Source organism: Drosophila gunungcola, unplaced genomic scaffold, assembly GCF_025200985.1.
Source record: "Drosophila gunungcola strain Sukarami unplaced genomic scaffold, Dgunungcola_SK_2 000001F, whole genome shotgun sequence".
NCBI lineage: Eukaryota > Metazoa > Arthropoda > Insecta > Diptera > Drosophilidae > Drosophila > Drosophila gunungcola.
This window is the reverse complement of record NW_026453197.1, coordinates 186,945-201,963: the sequence shown is the minus strand read 5'-3', so window position 1 is coordinate 201,963 and position 15,019 is coordinate 186,945. Positions and strand designations below refer to the sequence as shown.

Here is a 15,019-nt window from a genome sequence, read left to right as displayed (position 1 = left end):
AACTCTTAATTTATCATCACTCATAAAAATATTGCACACAAATATTTTTTAATTCTACAATTAAGCATTAAATATGTGATAAGCATTAAACATATTTTTGGCCCCAACTTAACTTGAAGTTAGTAATATAACCAAAGTCCCTGACATAGGGAAAACTAAACGATTGGGAAACGGGAAAAAATTATTTAAGAACGCGTACAGCACATAACAGCTTATGCCCTATTTCCACCAAGTCCATAAGTTAAAAACGATGGCGCAACCCTCCGCCGAAAAAACACCGACTTACTATCGCATAAATTAGTACATTAAAGTCCGTCAAATTTTAACGGCGGACTAACTGGTTAATTTTCGGAGCGGTAAAACCTTGTGGACCTTCCGTTTAACGCATGGTGAAGTGATCTCTGTGGAAAGGGGCTATTAGTACCGAAAAAAAGTACTGCGAAATATTTTAAGAAAAAAAATTAGCCTGTTGCTAGTTAGTTCTGAAGTTCTAAACGAAATGGATTTCAAGAAAAAGGTAACATTGAAATGTATTAATTGGGAATATTTGTATAAGTCCATTAATTTAATTAAAAGAAATTAAAATCGGCGAAGAATTAAACTGAAGTCAAGATAACTTCAAGATATTTCCGAGCCGATAGTAGCAGTCACAGTTTCCCGCTTGCGCATCTCTACCACAGCATTTTACGCGCAGTGTTGTGAAACGCCGTAATTTCGTTTCTGCCACCGCACACGTGTTTTAGTCACCGCACGTTTAATTTTCATTTCTGCGCGAAATACTCACAGCTAAAATGGCGGAAGTTGCTGAAACCCCGAGTGTGGAGGTCCAGGAGGAGGAGCCACATATGCCGGAGTCCAAGAATGGCGACGCCAAGGAGGAACAACAGCCGGCACCGGCGGCCGAGGAAGCCGAATCCGGCGGCGGCGGCGCGGGCGACGACTTCTCAAAACAGGAGCGCGCCATAATCCGACAAGTGGAGTACTATTTCGGCGATGCCAATCTCAATCGGGATAAATTCCTGCGCGAACAGATCGGCAAGAACGAAGACGGCTGGGTGCCACTATCCGTGCTGATTACCTTCAAGCGCTTGGCCTCGCTGTCGACGGATCTTGCCGAGATTGTGGCTGCCCTCAACAAATCCGAGGAGGGCCTGGTCGAGATTAGCGAAGATAAGCTCAGTCTGCGTCGCCATCCGGAGCGTCCCATTCCGGAGCACAACGAGGAGCGGCGCAAGGAGATCCAGGAGCGCACCGCTTATGCCAAGGGCTTCCCCCTCGACTCGCCGATGAGTGAGCTCCTCGACTTCGCCGCCAACCATGAGAAAGTGGTCAACCTGACCATGCGCAAGCACTACGACAAGCCCACCAAGTCGTACAAGTTCAAGGGCAGCATCTTCCTCACCTTCGAGACCAAGGAGCAGGCCAAGGCCTTCATCGAACTGGAGAAGTTGGCCTACAATGATCGCGAGCTGCTGCGCAAGTGGCAGGTGGACTATCTCAAGGAGAAGCAGGAGGAGTACGCCCAGAAGAACGAGAAGCGCAAGAACAAGAAGGAGGCCAAGCCGGAGCCCGCCTTCGAGCTGCCCAAGAACGCCATTGTGGTCTTTGAGGGTGCCCCAGAAACCTCGAGCCGCGAGGAGATTCGCGAAGCATTCGAGAAGATCAAGGACTTCGAGGTGGCCTATATCGAGTTCGCCAAGGGCGAAACCAAGGGCTCCGTGCGGTTGACAGAGGCCGATGCGGCCGAAAAGTACATCGCCAAGAGTGAGGAGGGCAAGGTGAGATTACAAAAACTGGGATTACAAGGTTCCTTAATTAGGCTTTCAATAATAGTAGGGTCAGTAATTCTTTAATTTCGGTTACATATGGCATTTTTAAGATACACATTTAACAAAAATTCCCACACATTAAAAACTTATTTTTAAACTTACCATTTTGCAAAGGTAATTTTGTATCCTCTCTATAGTAAGCAACAAGTTAATTGTAAACAGAATGTAATGTATCTATTAAGGACTATATTTCTTTCCTGCACATGTAAATACAAATTGTTAAACCTCTTGGGACATAGAAAACAGGGCTTTTAAGGGAAACAGAACAGTAATTTTTTTATACAACTAGTTAAAAGTAAACTAAAAAGTAATGTAAAAGCAAGCAAACATTATATCATATAAATATAAAAGTATAGCATTCTCTTTTAAGTGAAACAGAAGTGTTTTTTTTTATATAGCTAGTTAAAAGTAAATGTAACTCTTAAAACTTCTTACCATTTTTTCTCCATAAGTCAAACATGCAGGTCACAAGCCATTTTATAAGAATGGCTTGTCGTTAAACCAATACTTTTATGTGCCCAAAATAAATATATAACAATAAACTAAGTTTTAAAGATTTTATCACTTCTCGCGCCATAACGTATCCATAAAAATTGTTTTGCCTTTAACAGCAATTGCGTGTGCCCCAAATGCATTAAAAAGAATACACATTCTAATATGTTACCGTTTTCTTTGCCCTTCACAGCATTTATGAATGCAAGGAATAAATTCAATTGTGTATTTGAATACATTAATTAGAGCACATAGCATTTTAAAATCTTAAATCATTATTAACCATTACCATTTGTGTTGCCCTCCACATCTACAGCTCAAGTTCAACGATGAGGTCTCTTTGACGCTGCGCAAGGCCACCGAGGAGGAGGAGAAGGAGTTCATCGACAAGGCTATTGAGTTCATGAAGAAGCGACGCGATTTCACCCGCAACAAGGGCAAACGATTCAATCGAAAGCGCCACGGAGGAAACGACCACAAACATGGTCATAAGAAGTCGCGTGGAGACTAACTCCTTCACCACCCGAGTCCCTTAATGGCAGTGTAGACCAAGCTTAAGTGTTACTCGGTAGATCTAGTTGACCTAGCTTTAAGCTCTTACTTATATAACATATGCTTTCTTGTAGTTTGCGAAAATAATCGTAAAAGATACAGAATATTCTCCAAAAAATATGTATAGTCTGTTACATAGATAACGAGATGAACTCTAATTTATTTTACATAGAAGACTACGAATCCATTTGTTTCCTTAAAAAGAAAGCTAAAAATAAAGATCAGTTTGTAAAACCCAAAGCATCATTTCTTTAATTAGTTTGTTATCTTTTATTATTGCTGTTTTGTGTGTTTTCGATCTCTTTGTGTGTTCGGTGTGTGGTAAATTATTGCAAGCGAATTGAACTTAAAATCATAAAATTTAATATTACAAGTACTTAAATGCATTTACAATTACAGAGAAGAGAAACAAAAACTTTCAAAAACTGTTTAGAAAAACTATAGTAGCAGTTACAAGTAGATAATATAATAATGATTTTGTTATTGGTTTGCTTTGCATCATCAGCTTGTACAATTATAAAGAGTCGCTTACAAAATAGACGCACTTACACAAGAATTAAAACTAAATGAATTAACTGAATAGTTTGGGTCGCATTGCAACGCCGACTTAAATTAAATTAGGCTATCATGTAGTTTTTGTAGTTAATGGGGGTTTGAACAAAACGAAAACTTCACAAGGTAAACAAAGATCTGCGCAAGCACAAAAGTTTCACATTTTCGATTAACTATGTTCAACAACCGAAATCCATTCTCTGAACTGGGGATTGTATTGCGAATATTGATTAATGATACTTCGCTCATGCTTTAACGAGAGCAAGAGCCGGGGCATTCAACTAAGATCGAATATATGTGCACTTGATATACGCGGATACAAGAGTAATGATTACGTGTACTTAATCAACATTTACGCATAAATTAAACAGTTACAAACAACGGCATCGTATTGCGATAATATAATGTATAGCGACGTGTAAGTTATCATCTTTATAAGTAGTATGTGGTGGGGTGCGCTCAAGCGGATCTCTCTGTAGCCGGCAGAAAATGTACAAAGCTTCAGCCAGGAATTCTCGGTATTCTTCTTCGCTTAATAACTAGACTAACATGATGATTTACAAACGAGGCTCCTTGAGGCTCTCTATTTAATGTGTACAACAGTCGATCTAATCCATACATATGCTAAATAGCTAATTATTCAAGTGCGTTTCGAAGGCCCTACAACAGTTACGTTGAAAATGAAAAAGTTCAAACAGTTCAGTTCAGTTCAAACAGGTCAGTAATCAAATAATGTCCGTTCTCGTTAATGAGTCAATCAAAGTCATCAAGTCAATGATATTAATTATATAGCGATGGAGCAAAGTCAGTCGTTGGAACTCTGTTGCCATCATCCCACGGTCTTCAAAAAACGCACTGCAGTGTGATTCTTTCCGATTGATTACCCGCCTACTTCCAGACGGGCGTCAAATCCAGGGTGAGATTCTGAATGGTGCGGTTCCGGGCAGAGCTGCGCTTCTGCTTTACGGAGCTGGTGATTTCGTTGACCAATCCCTGGCAGTCGTTGCACACGGTCACCTGCTCGCCCCGCAGGTTTTCCTTCTGCTCCTGCGTCTGGGCCAGATGGCTGCCCGAGGAGAACAGGTTGAAGCCCCTCGAGAAGCGGGATCTGGAAGATGAATTTTAGTTTAATAACTCACTTTTACAGGGCATTAACAGTATTGTTGAATTTAAAAATATTTTTATTAATTTTAAACAAGTGACATTAATAGATAATATCCATTAATAGTTTCTTTAGTCAAACAAGTTTATACATTAATTGTAGGTACACGGGGTCAAAAACATTAATAAATTAACAAAAATAACTTTTTTTAAGATAAAGATACATTTAAGACATGATTTGAAAAAAGAATTACGAAAAAAATCCTATGTGACCCGCAAGGCGGAACTTTCTCTTAGGGCAGGTTTCTCAATATCAGGTTAGGTTTCTAGTTTATAAATGGCCAAATGAAGTTATCATGAAATCAAATGAACACACATTCGCTCTCTAAATGTGAGGTTTTTTTTTTTAAAAGACAAAAATAATTTCGAACTGTTAAGCCAAAAGATAATGCCGACTAAAACTAAGAAATTGCCAACGCCTTAGCAATATTTTATGAAATTTATCCTGATTTAATAAATTTATATAAAAGTTAAATATTATTATATCTAAAATATAATATTATATAAATATGAATTTGATCAATATAAAAAATTGCCAACGCTTTAGCAATATTTTATGAAATTTATCCTGATTAAATAAATTTATATAAAGTATACATATTGGAATAAAACTTATTCTACTGTACGTAAGAAAAAAATCCAAAATGACATTATAAATATATAAATTTAAGGAAGAATTACTTTAAATCTGTCGAAATGTACTTTAGTTTTGGGAAAAATTAGTTAAAAATTGACTTGCATGGCCATAAAGTAAGGACATTATAGTTAATGCTGACACTTTCAAGGTAATCATTCCTAAAATGTAGGTAATTTTGATAATTTTTAGGTAATTTTGGATTTTGTATGTTTTTTGTGTAGAATAAAGGGAAATTAAATTTATGAAATTGTAAAACCACTCAGCAGTAATTCGTAAAATATGTACTGGCTTAAAATTATTTGTATAGATTATATAAGTTCTGAAACTCACTTCCTCTCCAGCGTGCTGTTGTTGGAGAGCGGTCGATATGCTGGGCTGTGCACGGGCAGACTGCGGGGTCCCTCCATGCTACGGGACATGGCGTTGTTGTAGTGCTGCTTCTGGTGCTGATGGACGCCCGAAGGTCGCATGGCCGCGGAATAGGAGGCCGACATGGCCGCCTGGTCGTGCAACGCCTCCACAGCCTGTCCAGTGGCCCCGGAGGCGGTGGAGGATGCTCCGGGTCCCACGCTGATCCCCGGCGTGCTCATGTTTGATCTTTGGTGTTTGGGTGAGGATGGGGCACTGCCCACAGTGCTGCGAGTCTGGAGCAAACGGATTGATTATTAGTAATGTGTGAGGAGAAGGCTTTATTGCAAGATCGATACCTTTCGTTCCGACTCGGAGCGCAGGAGACGCTCGATCAGCGACTTGGGGAACTGGTCATCCATAATGTTCCCCGTCGACGAAGAGTGCGCCTGCTGGGCGTGATGGGAGGGTGATGGGGTGCTCGAGCTGGCCGGACTGGACAGCAGCGATGGTGAGATCAGCACGAGTGGCACGTTGCGGAAGTGCTCCGAGGGAATGCGCATCTGGGAAAGGCCAGAAAAAATATATAGCAAATATTCTCCAGATTGAGAGAATAAAAGAACCAACCTTGGTGTAGCACTTGGCGCAGACGGTGCGCTGGCACAGCTTGCACTGGATGCCCCACGGGCCGAAGAACGAGAAGCGGGTGCGGAGGCACAAGAAACAGACGCGACGCTTTTCAACATCCTCCTTGACGCGCACGTCCATCGGCAGGCCCTCCAGCTCCGCCTTGGTCATGACGGAACGAATGTGAACGATCTCCGCAAGGGTGACGGACAGGCGATCGTCACCCCGTTCCATCCAGGTCTGCTTATCCATGAAGGACTTGTTCCATGGCCCAAGCGAGGATGTTGAATTGGCCTCGTCTGAGGGATGGGAATGCGTCAGCTCCGCAGGACTTCTCTTGGTCGTCTGCGAAGGAAATACATTTGATTAAACGCAAATACTTAAATTAAGAAAATAATTTTAGGTTCAAGCTCATCCATATTTTTAAAAAAATCTTTGAAAAATTTAAAAAATTCAAAAAAATAAAAGACATTGGCCTATATTTAGCGGACATTGAATTATACAAGCATGTTGCCTCAAAAAAATTTAGATGAAATAAAACCCTAGGGCGCAGATATATTTGATTTATTGCAATTACATTTATTTAAAAGGTTTTTCAGTAATATATTTACAAATTGTTAAAAAAAAATTTATTTTTAAATCAGTTTACAGGGTTGGTTAAATATTGTTTTCTCGACTAAGTTATTAATTTAAAACAACCTATGATTTAGTATTATAAATGTCTTTAAAAAAAATTATGCAGAATATTAAATATTAATTTATCTGGATAAATGTAATTACTCAAGCTCAGAAATTAAATTAAGAACAAGATTTACCAGCAGTATATTAAAAAGTAATGGAAAATAATTACCAAATAATTTAAAATCTGTCAATAATTTTGTGAGTTTTTATATTGACTGCAAAAACCTATGACATAGAGTATGTATTACTTAATAAATAAAAAGGATACATGAGACATCAATGATTTATTAAAGGGACATTGAAATATTGAGGCATATTGTCCCCTCAAAGAAAATTAAGGAAATAAAACCCAAGGGATGACAGTCAGATATGTTTGTGTTCATTTAGTAAAGGATAAAACAAAAGTTACAACGACCCATTCCCCATAAAATCCTCACTATTGTCCTGGGGGACTTACCTCCTTGTTGACGTCGTCCGATTGACGCGATTCGGGCCGCGTGGGCGGCATGGAGTGCGTCTCGTCCAGGTTGCTCTGGCATCCCACAATGGTGTGGCGGCGCAGGGAAGCCCGTCTCGACTCGCACTGAGTGGCCAGGTCGTAGGCTGTCAATGAAAAGGATGAGAAAAGGACTGTCAGTCAGGGTCAACAGAGCGGATGAGTTCTTTTTATATGCGAGTACGTGGACAGTGAAGGAGGTGAAAGAAAGGGGAAAAGGTATATGTCAAATGTAAGATGTTTATTTTAAAAGCAAGCTATATATATGTGTGGTGTATGCTTTTATGGCTGACGTCTTGATGCAATTTCGAGATCCAATATATGGGGGACAATCATGCAAGATGGCAATGCATTATCTTATTTTTTTTTTGTTTTATTCTCTTAGCAAATATTTACATTCCAGGGCCGTGTCGTAGAACCTGTGGTACTCGTCCTCCGTGAAGGATGGCTCTTCTGGAGGCGCCGTCTGCCTTGCTGGCTCCACTGATCAGGTTTCATTATTAGTTCAGTCAGCATTTTTATTTTGTTCGTTTGTTTTATTTTTTGTAAGCGTAATTTTTTGGCAAAGTTGAAAATACATTATTTTTATACGAATAATGAAATTTAATTTTATATTTAGAACCAAAGAAAAAACTACTTGGGAGTGCCATACAAAATAATACTAAGAGGCAATTGCAGTAGATTTTATTATATTTCTAGGTTTACTTGGTTGTTTTCGTTTTTACAAAATATTTCGAGATTATTTGATGTATATTTGTGTGCCTTGTTTTGTGTGCTTGAGTGCCTCCTCAACCGATCGCCAATTTTTTAAATTGCTGTTTGTTAGATCTGCCCACACCAAATATTTTTTTTTACTGGTTTTTTGTTCTTAGTGCGAGTTTTTGGTTACAAATCATTCACTCGATCTTGTTATTGCTTCGCTTTCGTCAAACAAAATAATAAAAATGTATTAATCGATATAAGCTAGCAGCGTGTGTTCACAGAAAAACGATCAAATACCTTGACAAAATTAAGTTTGTGTTTTTGTTTTTAGTTTGTTGTGGAAGGAAAGGAAAAAAGTAAGAAATAAAAATAATATAAATATAAAAATTAAAACCATATCACAGACAGTTAGTTTCATTACCATAAGACATTTAATAAAATTTTAAGTCTGTAGAACTTGATTATGTTTGTCTTGCGGTTTTTTAACTTTCTGTTTGCAAATAAAAACCCAAATTAATTAGAGAGATACTTAAGGCAATGGCTTTGGCCATGGCATTTAAGCTAGAGCATAAAGCAAACCGGTTTTCTAAATTAAAGATAGTTTCGTTTATAGCTAATAAGCATTACACAATTACAAGTGCTTAAAAAATAAGCGGACAGTTATATAAATTGGAGAAAGCTTTACAAAATTTATTTATTGGTAAAATAAAATAAGGCAGTTTAATATTTTTAAACTTAGTTGTTCATTGCTAATATTTCAGAAAAAAAACATTTTAGTTTCTAAATTTTTTTTTTAATTTGACCTTTAAATATTTTAAATATCTAAGACAATTTTGTTGTTCTATTTTTTTCTTAAAATGATTTTTTTTCTTTATTTTTGATACTTGTTTTTATGTAATTGACCTTAAAGTATTATTACTTGTAAAAATAACCAATCCAAAACCGAAAGGTGCTTAGCCAAAACATCATCCAAAAGGTTCTCGAATTACAAACAAATCAAAACCGATTTTTGTACTTTGTGCTCTAGTGGCGTGTGCTCCAAAGTGCCCGAGTGGGTTATAGATATATATTGCATAATACTCTGGTAGAATAGGATACTCACTTGTGCGTCTTGGCCGCATCAGCGACGCCGTCTCCCGGCAATCTTGTCGTGCCTGGCTGGGCACCATGTAGCCACCGAATGGATATGGCGGCATCTTGGGCTGCGAGCAGCGATGCATCTCGGAATGGTGAGGATGATGATGCTGATGGTGGTGCTGGTGGGTGGCCGCTGTGGAGTGGGAGCTGCTGATGCTGGACTCATCGTAGAAGAGATCTTCGTCCTAGAATATATTACGCAAGTCAATAGGATTTCTTTGGCTGTTATTTAATGCAATGGCACCCACCTGAAACTTGGAGAAATCCACTTTGATGAGCCGCTGTCTGGATCGTGACAGCGTGGAGTTTGCATTTGGAAGCACTGCAAGAAAAACAGATCGGTGTAACAATAAGTCGAAAGTGGTGGGAAAAATGCGCTTGATTGGATTATCTAATGAATATCATGGGGCAATGGAGCAGGCACCTATATCTCTGGATAACTCGTAATGAAACCGGATTTTTTTAAACCCTTTTTGCTCGCTCATTGCGCAATGAGAGGTGACATGACTGGGTTCTCGCTTCCACCGAAGTTAAAAGAAGTCATTGTTTTCCATTTTGTGGTAGTTAGTTACTCCATTAAAGCCGTTAAGCCCAACGCACTTAATGGTTCTACTTATAAAACCCACTCCGCTTGTGCAACGCCTGAGAACTTATATCTGCAGCGGAAGAGTTCGCTTCGCCTTCGTGCAAGTCTTTCGACTTGAACTTTATGGGTTTACGGCCTCTGTAATAGCTGCTACGTGATCCAGCTGGCCATTCGACTACTGACCACCGGGGGCAAGCACGAATGTTTCTATCGATTTGGTTTGTCTTGGACTTTGACAAGAAAAATATATACTAGACTGGAGTGGTGCTTTTTTAGACCAGTTCAAAATTTAAAAAGTAAATTATGTACCAAAAACGTACACTTAAAATTAAAAGAAATGTATTCACTCTTAATTAATATAAGAAATTGAACTAACAATTGTTGAAATATAAATATATTGTTGATAAAAACAAGAACAATTTTTTTTAATCTAACTCAATCTTCAGCAAATTATTATTTTTTTTTTAGCATTTAACGCATTTTGCAAAAAAAAAATATTTTTTAAAAGGTTAATTAGGTCGAAGATGTATTAAGCTATCTTAATTGTTTGTGGATTGTTTTATTTGTTGTTATTTACTGGTTATCTGAAATAACACTTGCCTAAGGGTAAGATACTAATCATATTACTCGTGATTACTTTAGATAAAATTAAAAATCTATAATAAAAAAAAGTGTTTATCTTACATTTTTTACATTTAAATAACTTTAACACTCCTTTTAAATGTTAATTACAAATTCTAATTATTTATTTTTAAGTAAGTTAAACTTTAACCACTTATTTCCCACACGCCATTCCATATGTTGGCCAACAACAAAGAGTATTAAGCCTTCACCACATCTAAAACTCTTTCTTGGCCATATTTCTTCATGGCTCTAATGACTTGAAGCTTAAAATCGAAGTCATATCATGACGGCAATTACCGCAGTTGCCTCGGAGTAGCTCCTTGAACACAAAACACTGCCTTGGGGAAGCGGTCTTCGGTCTACGGTCTACGAAACCCCACCCACTTCTTAGCCCACTTTGGGGCAGACCTGAAATCGAAACCAGGTCAAAGTGGAGCACATTCAACAATGGGGAATGGCTTTTGTGTACTTTTCGAGGGGGTCTGAGATGCTGATGATGACTACCTTTTGATGACTTGATGGCCTGTCGGGGCTTGGGAGTTGGTGGATTATTGGAGGCCGATGCTCTCGGCGCCGCCCGAGGAGTTGGCTGTGGCTGCTCCAAATCCTGGTCGGCACTGGCATTGGGATTCGGAGTGGTACTGGTGGTCTGACTGGACTCGCAGTACAGTGAGGCATCGCTGCCAATGTCCACCAGATCCGACTCCCTGGGCATATGATGCGACCGGAAGACGGCGGCCGCCGTGGAGCGTTTCGCTGGCCGGGCATCCATGGGTTAAGCCTGGCACATTTTCCACTGGCGTTTCACTTTTCGCTTTTCCTACACGGTTGCATGGGGTACTCGGATCGATACCGAATGCGGAAAAAAGGGAAGCCACCCCTCTGTGGGGTCACCGCTTTTCTCTCTTTTCAGAGAGGGTTGATAAGGTTCTGTCCAGCCTGCAGCTCCGTTAAATGCGGTTTAGCTTTGGGAAAGTCACTTTTTGGCTCTTCTAGTACTCTGTTTATTTTATTTAATAGCCACCGCTTTCGTTTTTCAATTTCACTTAGCCCGAATAGAATAACAAAACTGAAGAGCCCATGGGCCAACGAGGCGTCTCTAGTGAAGCTCGACACGGAACTGAGCAATGTGGCAGCTGTCAACTCGAGCTTCCCCACTTTTCGACTCAGTTCGCGCATGCGCTTCGCTCACAAAAAAGAGAGCGCAAATGTTTTGTTTTGACATTCAAAGCGTCTAAAAAGTTGCTTAACCGTCGTCGCTGTTGTTGCGTGGGTGATTTATACGTCATCGTTCGGTGATGACGTCGGCAGGATCCCGCAACAACAAAGACACACACCACTCGAAGATGAGTAAGCGCATGAAATCCTTCGAGGATATGGCAATTAAAGTTTCAAGAACTAAGAAAGTCGAGGTCGGTTCAGGGTCAGGTTGGAAAAAAACTAATGATTTCCCTTTTTAAAAAAAGAGTTCAATTTAAATTTTCTTAAAAGAACAAACTATAAATTTTATCCACACTGATACACAAATGGAATAGTAAAAATAAATAACTGACTATTTAATTGAAAATTTTATATTTAAATTAAATATTTAATCGTAATAATAAATACAATGCATTAAAAATTTCATTATTTAGTATTGAAATGTTTAAATAGATGTGGAAATCATAACATTAAAAGTAATTCCTATTTATTTTAAGTGAATTTTTTTAAGTTTAATATGGAAATTAATTAACTTTTTAGATATTAAAATCAAAATCTAAAAATAGTCAAATACAAAATTTTTAAATTTTGTAATAATCAAAGAGAACAAAATTTAAATTGAGTACAAAATATTTGAATTTACTATGTTTTTTTACCACTGCATTAGATCCTCTAGGTATGCTTTTATTTTCACAAATCTTAAGCTTTTGCCTTAAAGATAGGCTTTAAAATGTGCATGTAAAATGTAAAATGTTGTTGTTGAAAAATTTGATGTTGGCTAACGAGATAAATAATTAGAATTCATTTTAGAATTTGTTTAAATCTATTTTAAAAGTTGTTTATTATTATTATTTATAAATTTAATTAAGCTGTCTGTACTGCACTTTTTTTTATAATTTTGAAACATTTTTTTTTTGTTTTTAACCCGCTTACCATCTACTCTTTTTTTAAGTCATATAATTTGGCGGTTGTAAATATGCATCTCAATAATCAATCGCGTCAATGAGTTTTACCAAGAATTAAAATTCATTTTTGGCTGGCAGTTGCAGCCATGAGGCCCCGAAAAGAAAACAACCCAAACAGCCAACAATAGCCAACAACCTCGTCTGAGATGAGGTTGTCGTGCTTGGTTTTTCTTGGATTTTCTTGGCTTAAATGTGGTTGGTATTATTTCTGTTGTTGCAATGTCTTTGTTGTCGTCGCGTTGTCGCTATCTTTGTGTGTCACAATTTTGCACGCTTCCTCCAACAGAGCGGTTTGGGGATTTCAATCTTGGATTCGGGATGCAGATTGCACAGGAAAAAATTTATGCTTTGTATATTAAACGAATGATCCCAACCTGGTGTTGATACTTATTATTTTAACAGTTTTATAAATATTAATTAAAATATTTATGCCCTAAAGTTTGATATTTTAAAAAACATTCAACATATTTTGTTGTTTATAAGGTATTGTTTTTAATATTATCAATCTTATTTAAATTTATCACCAATACTTTAGTTTAACTAGAACTCATTTTTTTCCGTGTTGGGATTGGAAAATGTTGCCGTTTTTGATCTATGTTAGCATGCGCACAGCACAGCGCCGGCAAACACATACAAACAGGCCGGCCAGCAAACAAACAAACATGGCAGAGAAAGAGAAGGACGGACGGACGAACAGACAGACGATGGGGCTCCCCCAGCGACAAGTGCAGAAAAAAGTCTTGCCAGTAACAAGTTTTTCCCAGCACCTCTCCTTCACTGCACTTCTCTAGATTTCTGGGCGGCAGGAGACATCGGTTGTCTATATAAGCACACATGTGCGACCACAATTTATGGGCGGCTGGCGTTCAAAATTTGGAATCGACGATGACAACACAAGGAACCCAAGACCAGAACCCAAACTTAGTCGATGAACGCTCGCAAAAGATTAGAGGCGGCATCTATTTTTGGCTGGCACTGTGCATAATCCATAAGTTTTCCCTTCGACAATGGGCTTGGCTTTTCATGGGAAAAGTCAATGAGAGTGAAGCCCATTAGTTAATTTGTTTAGGATTTAGTTATATTTTTATCAGGGACTGTAAAAAATTATAACAATTGTTTAGAATTTTTATCTTTAAATGGAAAATATAATCTTGGATTAATGTAGATTTAAAATATGGTTTTGTATTTTTGATTACGTTTAGCAATTATAAAATCAACAAAAATTGTTTTTTAAAGTCGAAAGTATAAAACTAAAATGTTCTCGGTCTATCATGAAGTTTCGTAATTATAAAACCAACTTACATTTCTTATAAAATCCGACCCACACTATGTTATTATATGCCAATAAATATGTTCTTGTTGTTCTAAAACACAAATATAATACATGCCCGGATGTATCAGATATTGCCAGTTATGAGTAGGAATTTGTATGCTAATAAAATAATAATTATATGCTAATAAATAATGTGATGACTTACTCCTTTGCCTCAGGGTTGGCGCTTCCGGCGGTGTGATCTGCTTCAGTTCCTTGCCTTTGCGGATGGACTCCATCAGCTGCTCCCGCGGCGACGGTTCGCACATGCGCGGCGGTCCCAATTGGCGTTCACTTGCCTGTTGGATCCGGGAAAATACAGATACAGAAACGAAAGGTGAACCAATAATTTTTATTTTGAGTAAGAAAAACAATTTGATTCTTTTGGTACAAAAAAAGAAGAAATGGTCACGAGATCAAGACAAATGAAATTGAATCGACAGGAAGGAAAGCCACAAGATCAATATTTCACACTGTGCAAGCGGCAAATGGGGATTTTTATGGTGGGGGACTGCAGTTGGAATTGAGGTTGCTTTCGGAACTGGCGGTGCAGATGGATTTGGAATTTGCCGTGGCACTGGAATTGGGGGCCTTACACACCTTCTTCAGCGGCGGCCGTGACCTGATGAACTCCAAGATCATGGCGTGGGCATCTTTCTTGACGCGCGGCGGAATATCACCGTTTACCATCACCTTGCGCAATTGATACTTTCTGTGAAGAGAAATTAGGGTTAGATGCGGTTTCTGATTAAGCATTGTTTTCATTTATCGTTGGAAAAAGGTAAAATATGGTAGGCTACAAAAATATATAGTTTTTAAAATAACAAAGAAATAAATTAAGACGACCAACATTTTTGCAACATTAGGAAATGTTCTAATTTAAAAGTTAAATTGTGCAATAAATAAACCTTTTTATTCACATTTAATTTCCAAGCAAATTTTTTTTAAATTAATTATTAATTCAAAATAATAAAAAGTACTTCAACTAAATTGAAAACACAAAGTGAGTAAAATTATTTAATGGCTTTAGTAAGGGGTTGGTCTGAATCATATGTTAAGAATATTCTGTAGAAATTTCGAGTCAATCCGAGTAAAACTAACGGAGTTACAGCGTTTTA

At 38.0% G+C, this 15,019-nt stretch overlaps 2 protein-coding genes across 7 annotated transcripts in view; one reads left to right on the top strand and one right to left on the bottom strand.

Moving 5' to 3' along the window:
- Positions 1-688: 688 nt before the first annotated feature.
- LOC128262747 (la protein homolog) lies at positions 689-3,113 on the top strand. The gene is made up of 2 exons (XM_052997229.1): positions 689-1,778; positions 2,638-3,113. Exons 1-2 carry the CDS (start codon positions 792-794, stop codon positions 2,830-2,832), a joined length of 1,182 nt encoding a protein of 393 aa, XP_052853189.1. The 5' UTR covers positions 689-791; the 3' UTR covers positions 2,833-3,113.
- Positions 3,114-3,140: 27 nt separating this feature from the next.
- Positions 3,141-15,019, bottom strand: part of LOC128262745 (protein spire) — a 44,696-nt gene continuing 32,817 nt past the window's right edge. For 2 of the 6 annotated variants that reach the window (XM_052997223.1, XM_052997225.1), the window contains 10 exons: positions 14,502-14,613; positions 14,068-14,200; positions 9,463-9,536; positions 9,180-9,399; positions 7,772-7,858; positions 7,337-7,482; positions 6,199-6,543; positions 5,931-6,134; positions 5,554-5,867; positions 3,146-4,533 (listed from right to left, as the gene is read on the bottom strand). In XM_052997223.1, coding sequence (XP_052853183.1) covers positions 4,314-4,533; positions 5,554-5,867; positions 5,931-6,134; positions 6,199-6,543; positions 7,337-7,482; positions 7,772-7,858; positions 9,180-9,399; positions 9,463-9,536; positions 14,068-14,200; positions 14,502-14,613 — 1,855 coding nt within the window. In that variant the 3' untranslated portion in view covers positions 3,146-4,313. The other 4 variants (XM_052997222.1, XM_052997226.1, XM_052997224.1 and 1 more) reach the window with 4 other exon arrangements.

What these genes read in the sequence shown, in the direction of transcription:
- LOC128262747 (XM_052997229.1), top strand. Translation starts at nt 792, where the DNA reads ATGGCGGAAGTTGCTGAAACCCCGAGTGTGGAGGTCCAGGAGGAGGAG. An exon ending in CCAAGAGTGAGGAGGGCAAG is followed by an intron (nt 1,779 to 2,637) that starts GTGAGATTACAA and finishes CCACATCTACAG; the next exon opens with CTCAAGTTCAACGATGAGGT.